Consider the following 23346-nt stretch of genomic DNA (forward strand, 5'->3'; position numbering starts at 1 on the left):
TCTTCGTCTTGTTTTTTTTTGTTAAAATCCGATGTGTGTTTTGATTGATTCAAGAGTTAGGGAAGTGCAGTTTTATAATACCGTGACACTTTTTTTTCTAAGAGTGTTTGCGAGGTTTTCAAATCATTTTTTTTTTCAAAATCTACGACAACGGCATGAAGAAAATCATAAAAAATGTGGCTTACTATTATGCTACTGTCCTTGAAACCTTTTACTCCTCGAAGTGAGCCAGCGTCTACACACACACACACACACACACACCGAATTATCATATGACCATTATCTTTTATTTTGTGATATGGCATATCGAGCAGTCTTGAGCCTCGTCTCCTGAGCATTTTTATCAGTAGGTGATGACCTCAGATTAAGTGGCTGTATGTCTCCTCCTCTTGTTGTGATGTGTTAATTTTAAATATTTATTTCGAGCTCTGTTTGTTATATCAAACCTAACCGAAAACTTATTTTTATCCCGATTTGCTACAGTATTTTACATGTAACGAAATCTTATTTCTCTCTTGACTAATTTTATGTAATTTTTCAAAATGATGATGATAATTGCTTTAAACAGTTACTTTCGGCTTTAAGCTCAGATGAGAATGGGGTTTTTTGAAAGATCGTCGGCAACATACTGATAGTCGCCTAGTATAACAAGCCCCCTTTCATCCTATCAGGATAACATGGTGCCACTCTCGTTTCGGTGCATGGACAGGAAAGATCTTTCTAAGTGAATTTCAGCGAGTGACAGGCGTGGGAGATTAATCTATCTGATTTTTTCATTCCTTACTATAATTTACTGATTAATCAAAATTCAGGAATTATATGGAAAATTAAGTAATTTTGTGCACAAAAGACTGGGAAGTATCAATGATCATGAAGTATATGGTTTTAAGTAAGAAGTACAGAAGTAATTTGATTCAGATGCTGTTTATTAGAAGGAAAGAGGAATACCATTACACGATGCCTATTACTTAAACTATAAGCATCGCCTCCTACGCCTATTGATGCAAAGGGCCTCGGTTAGATTTGGCCATTCGTCTCTATCTTTAGGTTTTAATTCAATACTTCTCCATTCATTATCTCCTACTTCGCGCCTCATAGTCCTCAGCCATGTAGGCCTGGGTCTTCCAACTCTTCTAGGGCCTTGTGGAGCCCAGCTAAACGTTTGATGAGCTGATCTCTCATACAAAGTGCAAAGATCATGCCCAAACCATCTCCATCTACCCCTTATCTGATCACATCCACATATGGCACTCGAGTAATCTCTTATAGTTTCATTTCTGGTCCTGTCCTGCCATTCAACTCTCAATATCCTTCTGATGGTTTTGTTCTCAAATCTACAAAATCTATTGAGATTATTTCATTGTTATACCATGACTCATGTCCATACCATAACACCGATCTCATTAAACTGATATATGGTCTGATTTTTATATGTAATTGCAGGCGCTTTGTTTTCCAAATTTTACTCAACTTAACCTTAGTCTAATTTGCCTTGTTCAATCTTTCACTAAACTCTAATTCTAAAGACCCTGTATTGGAGATCATGATTCCTAAATATTTGAATGAATCTACCTCATTAATCCTTTCTCCTTCCAATGATATTCCATCTTCCATTGCATACTCCATGCTCATATATACAATGCATTTATTTTAAAATATCACCATTAGCATTGGCTTTACTGGCGTTTTCTTAGTTGTCGATGTTTTCCAGCATATTCATTCTTTATTTGATACAAGATCATGATTTTTAACATAAGTACACCGAAGAAAGTAGCAACCTTAGTCATCGATACCGTTTTTCATTCTACAGTTAAGTGCAGCCTGCACCAAGTATTCGATCAGATACCGTTTTAAAGTCATTCAATCTTTATGCAACAAGCTAATTGATATTTTTATTCCTGTTTCTAAATGAGAGAGAGAGAGAGAGAGAGAGAGAGAGAGAGAGAGAGAGAGAGGAGAGAGAGAGAGAGAGAGAGAGAGAGAGAGAGAGAGAGAGAGAGAGAAGCTTAAGTAGCAATATCTGATTTCCATGGGACAGATGTAACATTCAAAGGAATATCAGAAGTCATCTGTATCTTCATTAGTTTGAGACTAACCTTTGTAAACAATCGTTTAGGCAACACTAATAACTTATGTAAAGAAATTAGTACCAGAAAGGTAGTCAAAGTCTCAATATCCCTGTTCAAGATGCCTTTTTACCTCCTTGGAGTCTTGCTAGATAGTTGATGGTGCTAAACATAGTTTCCTTTGTATTTTGGTTATCGTATTTAGATATTTGAGAAAGTATTTGACTACTAGGTTTTCTCAGACCCTGCATTTATGTCGAGTTACCATTGAGTGGTGACCCTAAAGCTAGGGTTCTCTACTGTTGGATAAGATTTACAGTCACTCCGGCCCTCAGTCACTGCGGCCCCAAACCCTAGTCACTCCGGCCTACCACCCTAGTCACCCCGGCCCACTAATTATAATATGTTATCTAGAAAGAATATATATTAACAGGATCTTTCTTTTATTAAATAATTGCGCAGTATAGTCATACACATACACAATAACTACGTAATACTATGTAATCTAGAAAGAATATAAAATAACAGAAATAACCAAACAAGGCTCACCACACCCTGACCACAACATGGGAGCGCTGACTGGCTTTATCGTGATGTAAACAACTCGCCTTCCTAGTTCAAACCTCTGATAATAAAGTAACAAATTAGTTTTGCCTTCTCTTTACTTATTCAATACATTGTTCTTAACATTACATAAAATACAATAATATAGTACGATATAATAGTTTAAATGATATGAAAAATTAACTGTATACAAAGGTATGCGTCTAAGTGAAAAAAAAATCGGGCTGCCTACTGATACTAAAATATTTGTATACAAAAGTATGCGTCTAAGTAAAAACAAAATAAAAATCAGGCAGCCTACTGATCCTAAAATATGTCTGTATACAAAAGAATGCGTCTGAGTAAAAAAAAAAAAAAAGGGGGGGGGGTGGGGCAGTCTACCGATACTAAAATATTTCTGTATACAAAAGTATGCGTCTAAGTAAAAATAAAGAAAAATCAGGCAGCCTACTGATCCTAAAATATTTCTGTATACAAACGTATGCGTCTGAGTAAAAAAAAAAAGGGGGGGGGGCAAGCCTACTGATACTAAAATATTTCTGTATACAAAAGTATGCGTCTAAGTAAAAAAAAATCAGGCAGCCTACTGATACTAAAACATTTCTGTATACAAAAGTATGCGTCTGGGTAAAAAAAAAAAAAGGGGGGGGCAGCCTACCGATACTAGAATATTTGTATACAAAAGTATGCGTCTAAGTAAAAAAAAAAAATCATATTACAGACTAAACACTGGGTCCGCTTAGCCTGGAACGTGCTTTTAAAAATTGGTCAGTGGTAAGGTCATGTTCATATTTGTTCCATAGTGAAAATATTCGTCCCTGTAGAGATCGGTATTTTCGTCTCATTGAGACTTGACCCACCTTTTATCAGACCTCTCCTTTTCTTATTGGCCCATATTCATATTGTGCGTAGGAGTTGAAGAGTATTTATACTTCGTAAATGATCCGAAAAGTGATAATTAAGGCTACACCCTTCTGTCGAGAGAGAGAGAGAGAGAGAGAGAGAGAGAGAGAGAGAGAGAGAGAGAGAGAGAGAGAGAGAGAGAGAGAGAGAGAGACTGACTATAGGACTAGCCTCTGTGGACATAATAAATGTACAATAAAAGTTGTGAACAAGTATAATTACATATATGGATATATAAACACACACACACACCCCAACGCGGGGGAGGCCGGAATAACGAGGGGCCGGAGTGACTTTCTGCCGTTGGATAATGCCATAATTTATGTAGTTTGGCTTTATACAGTCCTAGATTAATAGATTGAGTTCCCGTTCGTGATAGTATATATTCTGGTACATTTCCCATCGTTGTATATCTCACGGGAGTAGTTTAACGTAATTTTATATAAAGGCCTACGTATTCGTTTGCGCTATTTATGAAGATTTACTTACTTTTACGGGTTTATTTCTCGCCCTCCATCAGACACTAAAGTCTGTTCAGGCGGGCCTTGGTGTGTGAAAATAATATTTTTCGAGTTAATATTTTGCTCTGTATCTTATCAGTTATTTCGCTAGCATTTGTATTCAGGCATAATAGTTTTCAGGTCACTATTATAACACCTTCTAAAAAGATAAGTCTTCAGGTTTTTCTTGAAAGTTGCCACATTTTTGCTATTCTTGACATCAAGTGGAAGGTCGTTGAAGAGTCTCGGTGCAGCATAACTGAACGTTATTGGAAGTGTGTGTTAGCATGGACTTCATGGTTGCCATTAGCCGTGAAAGTTCTTTTATCGAATTCAGGAGAACTTAAAAGAAGTTTTAACCAGACTTTAATTTAAATGAATTTCTAAATATAACTGGGTCTTGTACATTGTATAGTAGTTATAGAAGTTACATTCCGCCTTTAATTCGTTATAGAAGTGTTTTGTTTTCATTGAATGACTATAACATAATCATACTGGTGTTCATTAACTTGGAGAAAATTCATCCCAATATAGCAGATTTGAAAAACAACATTAATCAAGTGACATGGTGATATTGCCTTTGATAAGAGCACTGAAAAGATCATATCTTCTCGTCAAGATGATTATAAAGTAGGGCAACAAACTAACAAGTGTTGAGGTATTCAGTAAGAGATTAGGTTAGAAGGCAAAGTATTTTTAGGGGTTGGGATTAAATTTAATATTATTATTTTTACTTTTAGAGTAAGTTATGTTGCATTAGATGTTCACACACAATTGAATCTCAACCTTTTTAGTGTTATGTGAATATGTAATAAATCTATTTAAGTCGACAATAATTTGACTCTGAGGTTCAGAGTACTCCACAATCCAGGCTTTGAGCTGAAGAATTGTTTGAGAGTCAAAATAAACCTTGATATTAGTTTGAGGGTAATATTCAAAACGGATTACAGAAACTTATTCCTCCTGTGACTGAAAGCTTTATGATTATTACTCTCAACAGATATTGCATCTTTAGTGTACCGTTATTTGAGTATACAGCGATAGGGAGGTAAACTCAATTTTTAGAAATTTGAGTTAATTGATTTGTTAAATTTGGATCATATGGCTCCCACTGATGCCAGGAAAGCCATTCAGCTTGAGATTTAATTACTATGAAGTAAAAAGATTTTGGACAGAAAGATTGAAGAAAATGTGGACACGGGGGTAAAATACAATGATAAACCTGGATTTAGCTTGGGACCGAAAGATTACTTTAACGGGGATGGAGTCCCTCACATACCAAGGAAAGATTGCAAGTTTATACTGATATGCTGTCTGACAGATATTTTTCTTTATGAAGTTTCCAAAATCCCCTTCATAGTGGGTCAGTTGGATCAATTAAGAATTGTTTATTTTTATTCAGTTTGTAATTTAATACAAAATATTTGGTCAATTAATGGTCGAAAATACTGTCCTTTGGTTTATTTCCATTCTAAGAATTTCTTAACTAGGAGAATTTGAGAATTAAAGAATTTGGGTAAAAGGAGGCCCAAAGATTAATTCAAAATAAGTTTTAGCTCCTTAGTTTGACATGGGGAAGCAAGGAAAATTACCCCCCCCCCCCCCCTCTCTCTCTCTCTCTCTCTCTCTCTCTCTCTCTCTCTCTCTCTCTCTCTCTCTCTCTCTGTATTTATAATTTATGAAAATGAATATAAACCATTTCCACCTACCTCCTTTCCCAAAAAAAGAAAATTATCTTAGGACCCTAGCTTATAACATCATTTATAATTGTCTAATCTGGATCTGTCTTGGAACTTACTGATCTTCATTGAGGAATACCTGCATGAATGAATTAATTACTAGCATCCTTCTCTCACTGTACAGGTTGAGTTCTTTGAATCTGGGGAGAATGGCTGTCAGATCCTTGACAGTGAAGAAGGAGTCCTCTTTGTCAGGAAGCCTGATGGGCGTGCCACGGGAGATGCTTTCGTGCTCTTCGCCTCGGAGGAAGACAGCGCCAAGGCTCTCGGAAAACATCGGGAGATCATTGGCTCTCGCTACATAGAACTCTTTAGGTCTACCACTGCTGAAGTTCAACAGGTAAGCCATTTCTATTTTTTTCCTTCCTTTTTGACAGAATTGCTTAGATTTCCTTTCTATAAATTATACTGTCAATGTTTATCTTCTATATTTTTTTTTTCATTATTCCCATCATTTGATGTATATTCACATTTGTTCATGTAAAGCTGACTAAAGCTTTTCCTTTTTATATTTAGTCTGTGTTCTAACTCCTTAATATGGTTGTATGTCCACTGCCTTTTTATTTTTATTTTTTTTTTTGTAGAATTTTAGTATGTAGCTTGGTTTGAAAAACTTAATTATATTTTTTCTGTAAATATTCATTTGAATAGTCTTTACCGTAACTTTAATATATCAGTATAGCCTTTTCCAAGCCTTATCCATATTATTTATATATACATCATAAAGTCCTAAATGAAAATTATTTGTCTTCGTTCTTACTCATTATGTTCGAATGTCAAAACCAGTGCGAACGTAATATTTTTGTTAGGTTATTGTTTGTTTTGTCAACTATCTCAAAACTTCAATGTGCTTAATGCTAATTTTTTTCTCTTTTATGAGCAGCAAGTTTTGGCGTAAGTAAGCATTTGTCTTATAATAACACTAATCCTTCGTTCATTAGAATAATGGGAGGGGAATTTTTTTTTCTTTGTATTAATTTGTGTGACTTTTTTTTCCAAGATTAATTAGCCGAGTTAAGAAAACAAGAGATTATTATTATTATTATTATTATTAGCTAAGCTACAACCCTAGTTGTAAAAGCAAGATTCTATGAGCCCAAGGGCTCCAATAGGGAAACATAATAAAAAATTTTAAAAACGGTAACATCAAAACATATTTCATATATAAACTATAAAAAACTTAGGTCAGCCTGGTCAACATAAAAACATTTGCTGCAAGTTTGAACTTTTGAAGTTCTACCGATTCAACCACCCGACTGGTAAGATCATTCCACAACGTGGTCACAGCTGGAATTAAACTTCTAGAATGCTGTGTAGTATTAAGCCTCATGATGGAGAAGGCCTGACTATTAAAATTAACTGCATACCTAGTATTACGAACAGGATGGAACTGTCCAGGAAGATCTGTATGTAAAGAAAGATCAGAATTATGAAAAATCTTATGCAAAATGCATAATGAACTAATTGAACGACGGTGCCAGAGATTAATATCTATATCAGGAATAAAAAATTTAATAGACCGTAAGTTCCAGTCTAACAAATTAAGATGAGAATCAGCATCTGAAGACCAAATAGGAGAAAAACGCTTGAGACAAGATAGAATGAAAAAATTAAAACACTTCCTCAGAACAGATTGATCACCGAAAATCTTGAAAGACTTTCTAGTTTTTTTTTTTTTTTTTTTGTTCAATTGAAGAAGACACAGACCTAATGTGTTTCCCAAAAGTAAATTTGCTGTCGATAATCACACCTAAAATGTTAAGTCATACAGAGTTAATGAAACTTTATCAATGTTAAGATTTGGATGATGTTGGGCTACTGTCCTTGATCTACTTACAGTCATACTTTGAGTTTTGTTAGGATGCAACTTCATGCCCCATAATTTGCACCAAGCTCTAATTTTAGCTAGATCTGTATTACTTGATGCAGCAACCCTTGATCTACATTCAGGAGATGGAATTGATGCAAAGAGTGTAGCATCATCTGCATATGCAACAAGCTTGTTTTCTAGGCTAAATCACATGTCATGTGTATATAGTATAAAGAGTAATGGGCCAAGAACACTACCCTGAGGAATACCAGATATCACATTCTTATACTCACTATGATGCCCATCAACAACAACTCTTTGCAATCTATTACTTAGAAATTCAGTCATGACACTAAGAAACGACCCACACACTCCCAACTGTTCGAATTTGAAAACAAGGGCCTCATGATTAACACGGTCAAAGGCAGCACTAAAATCAAGGCCAATCGTACAAACTTCCCTCACCACAATCAAGGGAATTCTGTACAGCATTGAAGATTGTAAGAAGGGCAAAATTTCATTACGTTAACTTCCCATGAAGTTATACATTATTATAGATTTGAATTTTTTAAAAATTGTGAAACATGATCAATTATGAATTCATCTATATGTAGCCTAGTTGTTGAAGAAATTAAATTATTTTTTAAAACTTTTTCCTGATCTTATAACTCTGAACAAGATATGATTTGGCTTTCTTCTATTAGGAGAGTTTAAGATAACTCGGGCGTTTGATGATGCCGAAAAAGGAGTTGTATGTATGCTGGCAAAGTACATTGTGCTTGTGCATGCATCGTTATATTAGCGAGTCAAAGAAAGTGAGAGGATCAAGAAGTTACAAGAAAAGGTTAAATTCAAAATGATTCCGGCAGGATATTAGTGTCGCAAAATAAATTTATTATTTTCAAGATGAACTGTGATTAAGAAGTTTTCTTTGAAAAAAAAATTGTAACCTGGGAAAGACTTAAATTAACACTTTTAATTTAAAAGTTTAAAAAAAGGAAAGCCAATAGAGTATTTGCATGAATAGGCATTAGATGATTTCAATGAGTCTCGTATTTTTAAACTTTCCTATTATTCTAGGTTCTCAATCGCTCCATGGACCCTCGTACTTATGAACAGCAACAACCTCTGATTGCACAACTCCCGCAAGTACCCCTCCTGCCTCAGCAGATAATCACATCGGGCACAAGGAAAGACTGCATTCGCTTAAGAGGTCTTCCATTTGAAGCTCAGGTGGAGCACATCCTAGAGTTTCTTGGGGAGCACGCTAAGAGTATTGTGTATCAAGGTGTTCACATGGTCTACAATGCTCATGTAAGTTTTATTTTACCTTAATGCGGAAATCTTGTAGTGATATCCTTGGCAAAAATCTGTAAATGAGTTTTGGAACCTTGTAAAAACATCCTTGGCTGTTATTTTGCATACCTATTTGCTTGGAAGTTATCACTTTTAATGTGGAAATTTAACGTGATTTTGATTTGTAAAAAAAAATGTGATGGAAAAATTATTAATTTTTTATTCATCATTTGTACAGCTTGAATTATCTTTTTTATTATACCAAAGATTCTTTACACTTCTTACATGTAGTTGTTAAATGTTGTAATAGGAAAGATTATTGATTGCATCAGCTTCCTTAATTAAAGTTAATTTGAAGATTTTGGCATCTTTGGAAATTGATCATTCAGAATTGTTTACGCAATATATTTACTTTCCAGGGCCAACCAAGTGGCGAGGCTTTCATTCAAATGGATGGTGAACATTCTGCATTCATGGCTTCACAGCAAAGACATCACCGTTACATGATTTTTGGAAAGAAACAACGTTATATAGAAGTTTTTCAGTGCTCTGGCGAAGATATGAATATGGTGCTGACTGGTGGCCTACCCGCCCAGCGGCCCATCGTGTCCCCTGGTATGTTGGTGTGGGACAATACCACCACAAATCTACCTGGTGGGGCACTTCATCCCCCTGGTCTACCCCCTAACGTTGCCCCTCGGCCCCCAGGACCCCTATTCCATGGTGCAGCTCCACCAGCTTTACCACCACCACCTCATGGCTCTGTAATCCCTGGTATGCCCCCAAGTCCTCTCAAACAACCTGAAGCCCAATTGCTACTTCCTCCACCTATGGGCCCTCCTCCTCAAAGACCAACTCTTGGTCCTCAGAATCCCTTAGAAGTTCCCCATTCCTCTCAAGCTACTCAAACTCTCTTGAATCCCATGAAATCAGTAATGTCTGTACCTCCTCCTTTTGGACAGTATGGGGAAATGCCAGTTGTCTCGCAGATGAGCTCTGCCTCTAGCCCTCTTCTTTTCTTTTCTAATGCTCGCACCACCCTTCCTGGTACTCTGCATCCTCAAGTAACCTTAGTACCCGTATCTACAGCCCAAAGCAGAGATATGCAAGGGGCGCATACAGCCCTGCAGAAATCCCAGTTGGCACAACCTCTTCTCCCAATGCCTTTTGGTCCTGCCATGGCAGTAGCTAGGTTACCTGCCACACAGAAGCGAAGTTTTGATCAAGCTTTTCCAGGGGACACGGGTGCTGCTACTATGGGGGCAGCAATGAAGCGCACCCCCATTAACCCTTCATTGTTGCATTCTTTATATTCCCAAGCCCAAATGTTCCCTGCCATGTAATACTCAATTCAGTGCTGCATTAAACTCGCCTGTATATAGTTGATTGACAGGAAGGATGATCTCAGTGTGATAGTTTGGCAGGTATTGCTTGTATCCAATAGAAAGTTCATGATTTTTGCTTATGAGAGCCAATGTCATGTTCTTTTTGGTTATGGCATATACGCTGTCCCATGTTACACTGTTGACAATGTGTGCGTAGTGCAGCAATAATGTGTGTGCAATCTGCTATTACTTTGGTGTGCTGCACTTGGTGTTGCCAGCAAAGCAAACACTGTTAGCCAACATTGTGAGGCTGCTGGGTGTGTCCTGCTGGAGGTTGGATGAGCCTTGGTTCCTTAGAATTGTGTTAATGGAATTAGATGGCATTTCATATTAGATGACTTTGGATAAAGCAGTTGCATGGCTTTGCCTTGGTGCTCTTGTTGTCAGTCTTCATAGTTTTCACTTATGCAAGAAGTACAGTAATACAAATAGTGCACCATGTTGTTATTGTTTTGGCATTTGCCTTGTCAAAAGCTTTTTCCAAAGGCATAAATAATTGTCAGTCTCTTATGATCTCTAAAGATGTGTCAGTATGTGTGTTTTGATGGTGTGAGGATGTTTGTATGTGCATGGCTGCATATATTTTTGGTCAAAGGAGTTTGCCTCCATTTTGATCAAGTACTTGCTCATGGAAGTGAGCATAAACTGTAGAGTTAGTGGTTTTTATTTTAAGTTAAATCTTGGAATTTATTGCTTTTATAGCTTAGATTGTAGCAGCCATGTACACACAAGCATTTGGTTGGCTGGCAGTGTGTTGCTGTGGTGGTGGTGTTGTTGTGTGGTGGTACATGAAGCCACCACAGAGGGAAAATGTGCAGTGAACCCTTTTTGTGGGTTCTGGTAGGACTTAGGTGCTGGCCACAGGACTTTCCAACTCGAGTTATGCAGACTTAGTGACTTAACTATCTCAGTAGTAGGTATGTATTTATTTTGACATTTTTCCCCCTTTCAAGGTTGAAATTAGGCATAGTACTGTTCTCATTGGTTCTATTAGGGGTAATTTGCATCCATTAAGGGACATAGACAATACTGTAGTATTGTGATAGCAACAATGACTCGAGCCTGTGGAGTCTTGCGGCCTTGTGCCCTCTGGCTGGGCTGTTTAGGGGCCAGATGCAAGGGCAACATGGTCCTCTAACACTTCTGTAATACATTCCACTAAGTGTGATACCTGCACCATTGTTATTTTGTGTGTATATTCAGTAGTTTTTTCTCTATTGTTATAGCTTTATATTTAGTTCAGATATTGAACATTTTCAAGGCTTTTCAATGTGATTTTATCTTTAATTAAGAAATCTGGTACATACCAGAACACTACATTTTAAGTTTTAATACCTAATGTCGTTAGCCCCGAAAATGTTCCAGATGTTATTTTGACTTAACTGGATTTGGTGTGAACGCCATTATTACTTTGCTAAGACCAATAAAGTCTATTAAGATATTCCCAGTGGTTTTCTGGTTCCGGTGTATGGGTCACCTCTCATCCTCTATATCAAACAAAGCCACTCTCTCATAAGAGGCTCGTGGGCCTGGCAGATTAAGGTAACAAGGTAGGCAAGAGCTTTACACCTTTTGTGGTTGCAGGCTGCGTTCTGGTGTTTAGTGGTGTACTGTAGTTGTGGTGTAGTGTAGTAATGGTGTTGGCTGGTGGTGGTAGATTATTCAAGGTGGCTTTGGTGGTGGTGTAGTTAAATTTGTGGGTGGGTTGTGCATGCTGATTTTTATTAGGGTGGAGTGGGGACTGTGGTCTGGTGGAGGAGTTGGTTGCATGTGGTTCTTTGTGGTATTATATGGTGTTGGTGTTAGTGGTGGTGGTGATGGTGGTGGCAACAGCAGCGGTGGTGGTAAGGTCTGATCTAGATTTTCATTTGTAATTGGTAAATAGAGTGTATATGGAAAATTCTTATTCAACTTTGCGATAACATTAAAATGTCAAATTCCTTTATTCAATCCTAGGTCACTTACATTTTCAAACAAAATCACAAATTACAAAGTCCATTGAGGAATAACCATGATTTGTCATGGAAAATCAAATATAATTTTGATTTACAGAACAATTATTGAAATCCCTACTTTTGGTAACAATAGAAGCACAAAATTTAAGGTACATTGGGGCAAACATTGTAATAATAGCCTTAAAATTTGACAAACTATAGTTTTGAGTTTTGACTAGTTATATTTTCAGAGAATTTATAATAGGTGAGATTCTAGGAAAAGGCTATACACCAAGCTCATTACACAAACTGGATAAGTGGAAAAGTATATAAAATGTGCATTATATTAAGCAAATTGAAGGAAGGACTATCAGACTGAATAGATTTTAAATGTGCTCCAGTGGTTGGGTATACTGTAAAACTATGGATAAAGCCTTGAGTTTTTTAGTGCCCTTTTTAGATTTGAGGAGTTTTATGATTTTAAAATGAAATTTGGTAGTATAGACTGAGTTACTAAAAATAAAAAGTAAATATTTATGGATCAATCAAAACTGACATACAACATTATTCAAAATTTCTGTGTATATCATAATTTGCTGTAGTAGTATGGAAAAAAATTGGTTGAATTTTGTATAACATCAATACATGGAAATTCTGCATTATTATTAAACTTTGGAAATATTTTTCAAGTAATAGGAAAATACACAGAAGCAGATAGGATGACATGTTCATTGAATTTTTTACCAAGCAAGTCTAAAGATTTAGATACTTAGTGCTTTTTAAGAGTGCATACACCCCAAAAATTTGTTTATGAAATCATATATTTGAAAATTAAATATACACACTGTTTACTTGTAGTTAAATGGTGGCAAGTTTTTCGTCCTCTGTGTTGAGCGTATGTTTTATTGTATGAAGTGGGCCTAGTTGATTGTAGTTTGAAGGGATAGCTAGAAATGATCTAATGCCAGTCATTTCACCCATTTGCCTTTTCTGATGATCTCATTTTCATTTCTCATACGTTCATTCAGTATCTGCTTTCCAGTACACCTCATTAAATGATCCAATGAAATTTTGTAATGTATATTTTGTAATAATTTTAGGACAGGCAGAATATAATTTAAACATGGGCTCTTACATTGTGTGAAAGAGGAGTGGATGTGTCTTGATAGTGTTAGATGGTGGAACTCTTCAACATCCAGGTTAGGTGGTCATCTATTAATAGCAGTCAGATGATAGAACGTCATGGAAATCATCTTTCTGTTAAAGATAGATCTGCCACCTTGAATGTTGTTGCAGCAGACATCATTTGTTACCAGTTGTCTTCATGGCAGATAGCCATGTTACATCGGACTTCGTTAATCTAAATTTCTCCAACAGGAGGGACTGTGATAGCTCCTCCATTTGGTGCCTACCCACTGGGACCTGCACCTCCTGTCCTTAGTGCAGTGGGGGCTGTGACACCTCGTCTGACAGCATTTCCCGGTATGACTTATCCAACTATGTTCTATTGGCCGTACCCTTCACCTCCAGTCTCCCCAAGTTCTCCATACTATAGCTCGCCTCCTCATCTTACTACACCTGCCACACCACCACATCACACCATTGTAAGTAGGTTATTGCTTGGTGTTTGATATATGTGAATTAAAAATTGTCTGTCTAGCATACTGTATTCCAAAACTTGAATTCTTTCTGAATTCCTACTTGAAAGGTTTGATGAACTTAGTTTAAAAATATTTAAAATGGATACCATTTCTCAACTATTATAGCATAAACTTAAATAAATTTTATGACTGTGGCACTAAAGAAAATTTACCAATACTAATTAGCTGTGAATTACCCAGCTATGCTTGCTCTTATTGGAGGTGTAAAGTACAGTATTTTATTTATTCTGCACCGTTATATTCTGCTTACAGAAAAGGCTAGGAACCAAGGTGATATAGCTCTTACAAGCAGAACAAAACAAAATTCTAGATTAATTTGGTGTCTGCTTAGATTTTAACTCTCCATTTGGCATTATAATTTTTTTTAATTGGTTTGTATTTATAAGATCATGATGACTAGCTTTTAGGGTGACATTCCCTTTAGTGCCACTTGAAGTCATCTAATGTTATTTTCATCCTTGGTATAGTTAACGGTAATTTTTTGTTTATGCCAGATTTCCTTTTGACAAGTGAATAACTTTATACACTTAATTTTATGTGGAGTAAAATTGGAATTTTGGGGAACACAAGACTTTAAAAGTACAAAACAAATACAGAATACTCTTAATTTTTTCCTTGTTCACATCTAAGAACATTTGTTGTTGCATCTTTTTCTACACATTTTTAATTTGAGTAGCATAACACAGGTTCTTTCTACTCCATTCTTAGACTATTTTATGCTTTTCTAATTTGTTTTAAATGTGACCTTTAGTTCTCTCTCTCACCTAGGTTTAACTATGAAGTTTTACGTAAGATTTAAAGTGTAATGTATTGAGGAATGCATATACTGAATACTGTATATCAGAGTTCCAGTAGCATAGTTTAATGTCTAATTGCTCTGCTGATTTAATAACAGAGGAAGGATGTAAGAAATTTTAAAAATTGCTTTCCACATTGGTAGAATCTTTATTTTTTAAAGTATGGTAAATGTCCTTGCCAGGTGCTTATAAATTGAACCTAATTTGATGGTAGATAATAACTATAAAGTAATGTCAAATCACAGTAGTTATTTATGTATTATTTACTTTGCCAGACAACAAATGTTGTTATATCTATGAATTATTTAGCACTGCAAATTATAGCTTCACAATTTTCTATGTTCAAAATATTTTGCATATTTCCAGTACAGTACGATACTGTATTGATAATGAAAAATTTGTTTTAAATATGTACACAGTAATTTAAATATGTACTCCTTGAAACTAAAATCACCTCGCATCTATGACATGGGCAAACACTGTAATCTGAATTATTAAAATGTAAATTTCCTCAATCTGGCTGATAGAAACCTGGCATATAATTAAGACTATAAACCATAAACTATCAATATCTAATAGCAGTCCATTGTAACAGATAACATTTATTTTTCCCCAGAAGAGAAGGGAGAACAATTTTTAAAATCTCACTTACTGTATATGGTTTTTAACACAATTACAGAACAGATTAAAGAGGGGAAATTTTAAAATGTAATTTCAGAATAAATTAAAGTGGGGGTAAACTTTGTTCTTGCCATTTGCAATTAAGCTTATATGAATAATTAAGAAAATCTTTTGACTGGGACTTGTGATCAATTTTCACACTAATGTTGATTTTTCAAATACAGTATATAAATTCATCTTTAGTGGTGAGAAGTATCATACTTGAAATATTTAGAACTAAATACTGCCATGAAACATTTCCAGCTTTGGAAGGTGGCTAGCCTGGATGGCATAACAGAAATTATCTTGCATTTCTGAGACAAAACAAAAGCATGTCTCCTGTTGCTGTTCACTTCCTGACCAATGACCTACCCAATCCCAAAGATATGGAGAAGTGATAGTAGTGGCTTTGCTGAAACCAGAGAAAGACCCATCATCTCCCAAAAGCTATTGGCTAATAACCTTACTGTGAATCCTGTACAAATTGTATGAACAAAAGATCTTACCTTGTACCCAACCAAATCTCAATAGATGGAGCTGACTTTAGACCAATTCGATCTTGCTGCAGTCAGGTATTAAACCTGTTGCAATACATTGAGAACAGGTGTGAAAGGACGCAAATAACCGGTACAGTTTTTGTCAACCTTATGGTGGCAGATGATACTGTATATCTTAGAGCACTCCTTTTTGAAGATAGCTCAATCTATACGTAATACCAGCATAGTCCACATCATTGAATCATTGCTTATCAATTGACAATTCTCCGGAGAGATGGATGGTAGATGCAGGAAACAAAACAAGTCCTTCCACAAGGGTCAGTGTTGGCACCAGTGCTATTCAACATCTTAACATCTATGCAAATGACCAGCTGCAGTTCCAGAACATCTGAAGGTACATACATGCAGACAACTTGTGCCTTCCCACCAACCTCTAAGAAAGCCTGTCAGGTACCCTGACTACTCCACCTGAGCAATCACTAAAACAGAAAGTTAAAGATAAAAAAATGAGATGACAAAGAACTGGAAAATCACCTCTATCCAGTCGACTTAGGTGTCACGCTTGACAGGATGCATTTAAAGAGCACAAAAATAAAAGCAAACATAAAGTAGCAACTAGGAACAATCTCCTCGGCAAACTCGCCAACACCAGTTATAGGGGATGGACTAGAACCAATGTTAGTGCGAGAAAATGACTGATAGTGATCCAATGAAGCACTGCCCAGCCCAAACGAAGGCCTCCCCAGTGGAACAACCCTCACCAGGAAGGACTGGGTAACCCTAAGCAGAGCAAGGGTAAAAGTGGGCAAATGGAGATTCAGTAATCACACAAATGGGGATTAACCACCAACCCTGAATGCCCTTGTGGGGCATCACCACGAATAATAGAACACTTATCCTACATGGGTGTCTACTGGGCCCTCATTGCTCAGATCAAGACCTGAGAGAGGCAAACAATAATGCCCTTCAGTGTGTTCGACATTGGTGTGATATGAATAATTTTTATTTTGACTCGGAGTATAGTACGTCTCCTGTCCACCAATTTTGAGAAAGCTTTAGTGCAAAAAAGTAAATAATTTGTAAAATTTGGAAATAAATTTGTAATAGAGCTATAAGAAACATATTATATTTGAAAGAAATTATCATTTTACACATTGTCAGTACAGTATTGTATGTAGTGTAATACAGATTACAAGTTTTAATATCTTTACATTTGTAGTGATTTGCTGTAAAGTATACTATTTATCATTAGGCACAGTGGTAATTTTGTTTATAAATACTTGTTACAGTAATGTCTAGTGATCATTAGTCATAATTTTGTAATTTTCAAAATAGGAATGAGCATTGAGACCATGATGAAGGTAATTACATCCCTAGTTTAATGTATTTTTTAGATGCTAGTTTGGCACCCTTGCAAGATATGTGCTTGCATACTTGCACTAGTATACAAATACTTTATACTGTAGTTTTTTTTTGTTCACATAGAGAATAAAATGCAGTATACAGAACTTAGGTTATGCCAAACGATTTGAAATATTTAAAGCTTATATCTAAAAATATTTTAAGTAACTATTGTGATGAATCTGTTAACAGCTGGTCTTACATTTATTGGTTTTCTTGTGAGTGTTCCTTGTATGGTGCACTGTAAATTGTAAAAGGGATTTTTTACAAACCATTATTTTTGTTCTCTTTTACTTTACATCAGTTCTTTTTTTTTCTGCTTAGTTCTCCAACTGTGTTCATGGTTGCTGATGTTAATCGACCTCTTAATATACGAATACAATTCTTAATGGCTGTCCCAGTGGATGATTAAACTATTTTCTAATTATTATAATGAACATGGCACATCTGCTAGGAAATTGTTAATTCAAAATAAAAACTGGAGGAAATAGTATTTTAATCTTTTTAAAGAAAATTTTACCATTAATATGTACAGTGTCACTAACACATTTAAAGGTCCTTCAATTTTTTATAGGTAAAATGGGAGATTTCATCTTACTAAATCTAAACATTTCAACCAACAGATTACAGCTGATTGCATGCCCATTCAAGTCAATGGGGACAGCACTCGACATAATGGTGAAGCGGTGGCTACAATGTGAATCCCTGTGAAATCATCTTACTGACATAGGTAGTTGATGAGTCATGAATACCAAGTAGGTAAAATATTGTAACCTGCCTATCTTCCGAGATAAGCTATGTTGCATTTATTACATACCTCTCTAGAGGAAAACTTTTAGACTGCAGGATTAAATCCTGTAGTATTGGTGTCCATAAAAATGGAATGAATAATTTATTTCTAATTTACCAACTACTTTAATTGATTTACAAGAGAGAAATGCACTGAGAAGTCATCCGTATTCCTTTTCAGCTACAAATGACATATTGCAGGTGATATACTTTTTTTACTTTGAATCAATATAACATAGCAATAAGCATAGTATGCCCAAGGAAGTGATGACATTTATTGCAATAGATTTGTAGGTGTAAAAGCTTGACCACAGCAGTTTTTTTTCCTTTTACCAAAGTGATCCTAAACATTTTACTGCCATCTTACAATCTTACCCAGAAAACTCCATGATGCCTTGTATGTCTGATCACTTTGTCACATGCTTATAAGATATATATATATAGATTTATATAAATAAACTTAAGATATAATTTTTCTTTAGTTTACTCCTAGGTTGTGTTATAAAAAAAAATGTCCTTAGGTTAAGGATTTTGCTGCAATCACTTCAGGCAGCAGCTTGTGTGACAACAAGTATCACAAAGTCTTCCAATTGTTGTTTTAAGAAGTTTTATGTTTATAGCCACTTGTCCTGGTGGTTATTGTATGAGTTGACAGTGAAAATTGTATGTCTTACATAATGTATCTGTTCTCTTCATAGTTTTTAAGTTTTCTACTAAAGTTTTTACATTGTTACTCATTTGCTGTGCATTCCTTAGTGCCTTAATAAAGTTTATTTGTAGTGTACTGTCATGAATGTAATGTTGTATGATATAGATCTTTTATCATCAGTACATTTTTCGTAAGCCTAAAATATATTTGATAATCCCCTAAGGCAGTCCATAATGCTTTAAAGATTTGAGCCACACAGTTTAGATATTGCAAAACAGGCTCAGAGTCCCATAAAGGTTAAGCAGGAAATAGTGCACAAACTCCCTAACCCCTCTCATTTAATGGAACATTAGACAAATGGGGCTCAGTGTTCCTAATGACAAGGTGTGGTAATTCCCTTTACCATTCTTGTTACTTGAGCCCTAATTTAATGTAATCAAGGATGCCCTTTCCCAATTTTATGAACTCTGTTACCACGCCCTTCAATACTACAGTTACAAGTATTTTGCTTGTGCACTCTAGATAATGCAATATTCAAGTAGTAGGTGATGTTTTTTTAGTTCATGATTGCATGTTTAAAATTGTCTCAATTCTTGATATGTTTAGTATATAAAAAGTTTTTTCCATACCCATTTTAAAATTATAGAAGATGGCAACTCTACATTAATATGATCTCCTTATTTCCTCTCAAGATGTAACTTCTAAATGCCCTATATTTTATATTTTTCTTATATATATATATATTGTTCCTTGATAGTATTTGCACTGTTTCAGTGGAGATTGCTTTTAATTACCAAGAGCAAATATGAAACATGGCAAAGACAAGAACCTTCTGGTATGAACTCAACAGAGTAGGTACAAGTATTTACAGTTTGCTGTGAGTGAGTGATTGTAGTTCAGTTTTAATACTACTATTGCAGACAAAATTGCAGCATTGTAGACTTCAGTCATTTTATTTAACTTATAAATCTTGTTTGTATTAGTAGCTGTATTGATAGTCATAAAAACTGTTGTGAAACATTCTTGCTTGAATGGTTATAGTAAGAAAAGGTGAAAGTGACTCCCTATAGTTGAAGATTAAAGGGTGCTAAAAATGAAAGTGCTATGATTTGTTGTCAGCTTGTCTGCCTCGGGTATAGTATTGAGGTGTTGACTTGTTATCATATGTAGTTTATTTACTATTCCTATTTTTATTGTTACTAATTATTTATTAGTGCTGCTACTACTTGAAATATTTAATTGCTATTAATAAAATATAGTGGGCTCCCCGCAAAAAAACTAGCTGCGATTTTCAGGTCGTAGTATGACTGCGATTATTCTGCAGTTTACCCATTTCTTCTTTGTACCCTAGTCGTGACAGCGTGAGTAGTGAGCCTCAACGGTGCTCAAGCCACTCTCAACCTAATGCTCAGGAGGCCACGTACACCACTTTGAGTTGGTTAAGTGATCGGTATGATTGATACTCCTTAAACTTACGTTTTTTTCATGGCATATTCAGAATGGCCATTACAGAAATGTTTTAAATTTCTATTATTTTGAGCATAAATTTTTTATATAATATATACAATTATCAATTGAACTGTGACCTTGATTATCATTTGAGAAAGTATATACTGTACAGTACTTCATTATTCTAAATATAAAGGTTTCTGAACTGGAATGGCAGTCTGCCTTCTTGTAAAAAAAAATATTTTGTATTTCATAGAGTTTGGCATTGAGGGGAGTATGTTTGATGATTTAATATTTTCCTTGTTTTTGGGAGTTATATACTTGAAGTACAATAAAATCTCATAAATTGCCATGACAGTGAATGATCTGAGGTGTCAAGCATATAAATTTGGTTTATATGAATTGTGGTGTTGCGTGGTTGAGAACTTATTTTTCTTACATGTATATTACCAGTGTGATTTTAAAAAGGTAATTAAAAAATTTGAAAGCGTTGAATTTGTATTTAACAAGTCATCAGTATCCAAAGATAACTTTTATGTAGCAAGTGAATGGTACTTTCTGTATAACTATGATCGCTGGTATAATCTTTTGCATTATCTCGTGACCATCATCTGTGATATTTTAAAGTGTGAAGAGCCATCTAAGGGAATGCCAGGGAGACAGGTGCTCAATAGTTTTGATTAATTTGTGAAATTCACCATGATTTTCGGGAAAATTACTTGGTTTGTCTTGGGCATCTTATGGTATAACCCGCCTCCCTCTCGTCAAATGATGTAGAGCATGAATATTCAAGAAAATTGATAAATTTTTTAAAATGACCATCAATATAAACATAAGCACACTTTGATATCAATGATCTTAGAAAATAATTTCAACATATGCAATGTCACTTGTCGTTAGGGAGCCTTGGGTGGGTCTTTTTTCCTTGTAGGTTTCCTTTTAATCAGGTTTTTTTAAGCTACTTCTAGGTAATGGTTAAAATTTTGTTGCTCTGTAGCTCACCATGGTTTCTGCTCAGTCACATATTCTGTTGTGATGATTTTTTTTTTTTTTTAAGTTGGGCAAGGCAATGCTTTAGTTCTCTAGCAGCTGTGGGTACATCAAACTAGGGTATGTTAGTGTGCTATTTTAACTTCTGCTTTTTGCGTTTTTTTTTTTTTCTTTTCTTCTTTTTTTTTGTGTGTGTGTGTGTGTGTAGGGAATAAATAATTTTGAAATGACCAGAATCTTTGAGCAGTTAATTGCCAAGGTAAAATTATAGCTCTTATGATATTCAGATCATTTCATAATTGAAAATGTAGTGCTGTTGCTATCCTCATTTAATGCTTTACCTGATTTCCATGGCTTTTTACACTAGAGATAACTTAGTTTTAAGGTCATCCATTGTGTTTTGTGCTCCATACTTCATAAGCACATTCCATTATTCATTATTGTTAAGTTTTTTCTTCAGTTTCATTATTCAACTGTAATTGTATATAATGGATTATTCATTCTAGTTTAGCCAGCTTTGTAAGTTGTTGAAAGACTTCATATCTCGGAGGAATTGAAAGATTCCTCTTTTGAAGCATCTTTGTCAACTTTCACTCAATAATGCATACGAGCATATTTTTTCTTTGATATACTGATTTTAATGTAGATTTTATATATACATTTTTATTTAAGCTGTTGTAATAAGAATTTTTGTTAAGGATATATGCCTGAAGGATTTTTCTTAAAAGTATATTCTACATGTGAAGAGCTACCTGCAGTTAATACTGGTCATTATCAGTAATTATAGTCATAAATAGTCATGCCCATCCTTAATGCTGATGGTTTATACAATTATTACCCACCTTCAATGCCTGCTAATAGAAGCAGACAAAGACTCAGCTGTGGGTTAAGCCAAAGAATATGGGTGTAATGAATATCAGTTGAAAACTTTTGGATAAGTTTTAATGTTATCAACAACATGCTTCTAGGTTTTGGTGAATTTTCTTTAATTGAAGGCACCCTTTGGTTGTCAAAAGTAGAATATACATGCAAGGAAAATGTCACACTAGGCCCCATCCCTCCTTTCCCCCTCCTAGAAAGGGTTGAACCAGCCCAATGTGCAATATGAAAGATTTATCCATTTCTAGTGAAATGCCTTGTTACAGTAATTATAATAATGAACTTTGTAGTTATTACAGCATTTTAGTTGAACGATTACTAGCCCTATAGCTCTGAATAGTCAACATTCGAGTTCTAGATGTTGATGCTTTTGAAATTTTATTTAGGATGTCTATGAATTTTTCGATGTACAGACCCACATTATGGGAATAACACATTAGGAGTTCAATAAATATAATACTGTATTATGTAAGTTCAAACATCCTTTCTATAACACATCATTATTGCGTTTGTTGTGAATTTGAATTTTTTTTTTTCATGTGCAGAGATGTTATAAGTTTCAACTGATTTATTTAGTTTTTCTTATACAGAAGTCCTGAATAGATTAGTAAAAAGCTTTTTTGCATGTATTTATATGAAACATAATAAAATTAATTCATGTTAAGCCTTGAAACTTTTATATTCCCAGACATTTCATTAGTAAGGAACATAACTGCCATCACCATTACAACTGGTAAAGAAAGTGATCATATGTACTTGAAAAAAGGAAAGTGAATCTAGGGGAGATTACTAAAGGGGGTGATTTACAATTCCATGGGGTCAGGTAGAAATCCCCACAAGTATTTAAGCCTCGAGTTGAAAAGAATTCTGAATGAAACTTCATTCAGGACTGATAAAAACTTGAACTTGCATTGACATTGGATATGGTTTTGTAACTGAAAATTCCAATGCTAGAAAACTGTTAACTAAAGTATAATGTATGCAGTACATGTAACACAGACAGAAAGGCACTTGCCTTTAAGAAAAGATTTATTTGAGGGGACCATCCACCATTTTTTTTTAAAGATTCAAAATACACAATGTCTATATATATTTTAGACATAAATAATACATTCATCATATAAAAATTTCAAGTAATTTGGTCAAAAGCATTTGGATTTATTAGCAAAAATCATGAACTTTATAAGAATTTTAGGTACATTCTTCTCAACTAATGACACCAATTGTATTGAAAACCATACCATCAAAACTTCTTTATAAATCAAATAATTCATGTGTGACAGGTTTTCGATTTTCCTTTTTTTTTTTTTTTTGATAATTTTTTTTTTCTTCGTCTAGACGTAGAATAATCATGAAAAGAGAAAAATGGAAATCAAA

The 23346-nt window shown here is 34.9% G+C and overlaps 1 protein-coding gene across 2 annotated transcripts in view; it reads left to right on the forward strand.

The window, feature by feature from the left end:
• fus (fusilli) overlaps positions 1-22633 on the forward strand; it is a 304998-nt gene extending 282365 nt beyond the window's left edge. The window contains exons 9-13 of one of the 2 annotated variants that reach the window (XM_068346158.1): positions 5897-6112; positions 8663-8896; positions 9298-9493; positions 13575-13801; positions 17837-22633. In XM_068346158.1, coding sequence (XP_068202259.1) covers positions 5897-6112; positions 8663-8896; positions 9298-9493; positions 13575-13801; positions 17837-17914 — 951 coding nt within the window. In that variant the 3' untranslated portion in view covers positions 17915-22633. Of the gene's footprint in view, positions 1-5896; positions 6113-8662; positions 8897-9297; positions 11706-13574; positions 13802-17836 lie in introns of those variants that run through there. The other variant, XM_068346157.1, reaches the window with a different exon arrangement.
• Positions 22634-23346: the final 713 nt, after the last annotated feature.

The sequence above is a fragment of the Palaemon carinicauda genome, chromosome 22 (genome assembly GCF_036898095.1).
Source record: "Palaemon carinicauda isolate YSFRI2023 chromosome 22, ASM3689809v2, whole genome shotgun sequence".
Classification (NCBI taxonomy): Eukaryota; Metazoa; Arthropoda; class Malacostraca; order Decapoda; family Palaemonidae; genus Palaemon; species Palaemon carinicauda.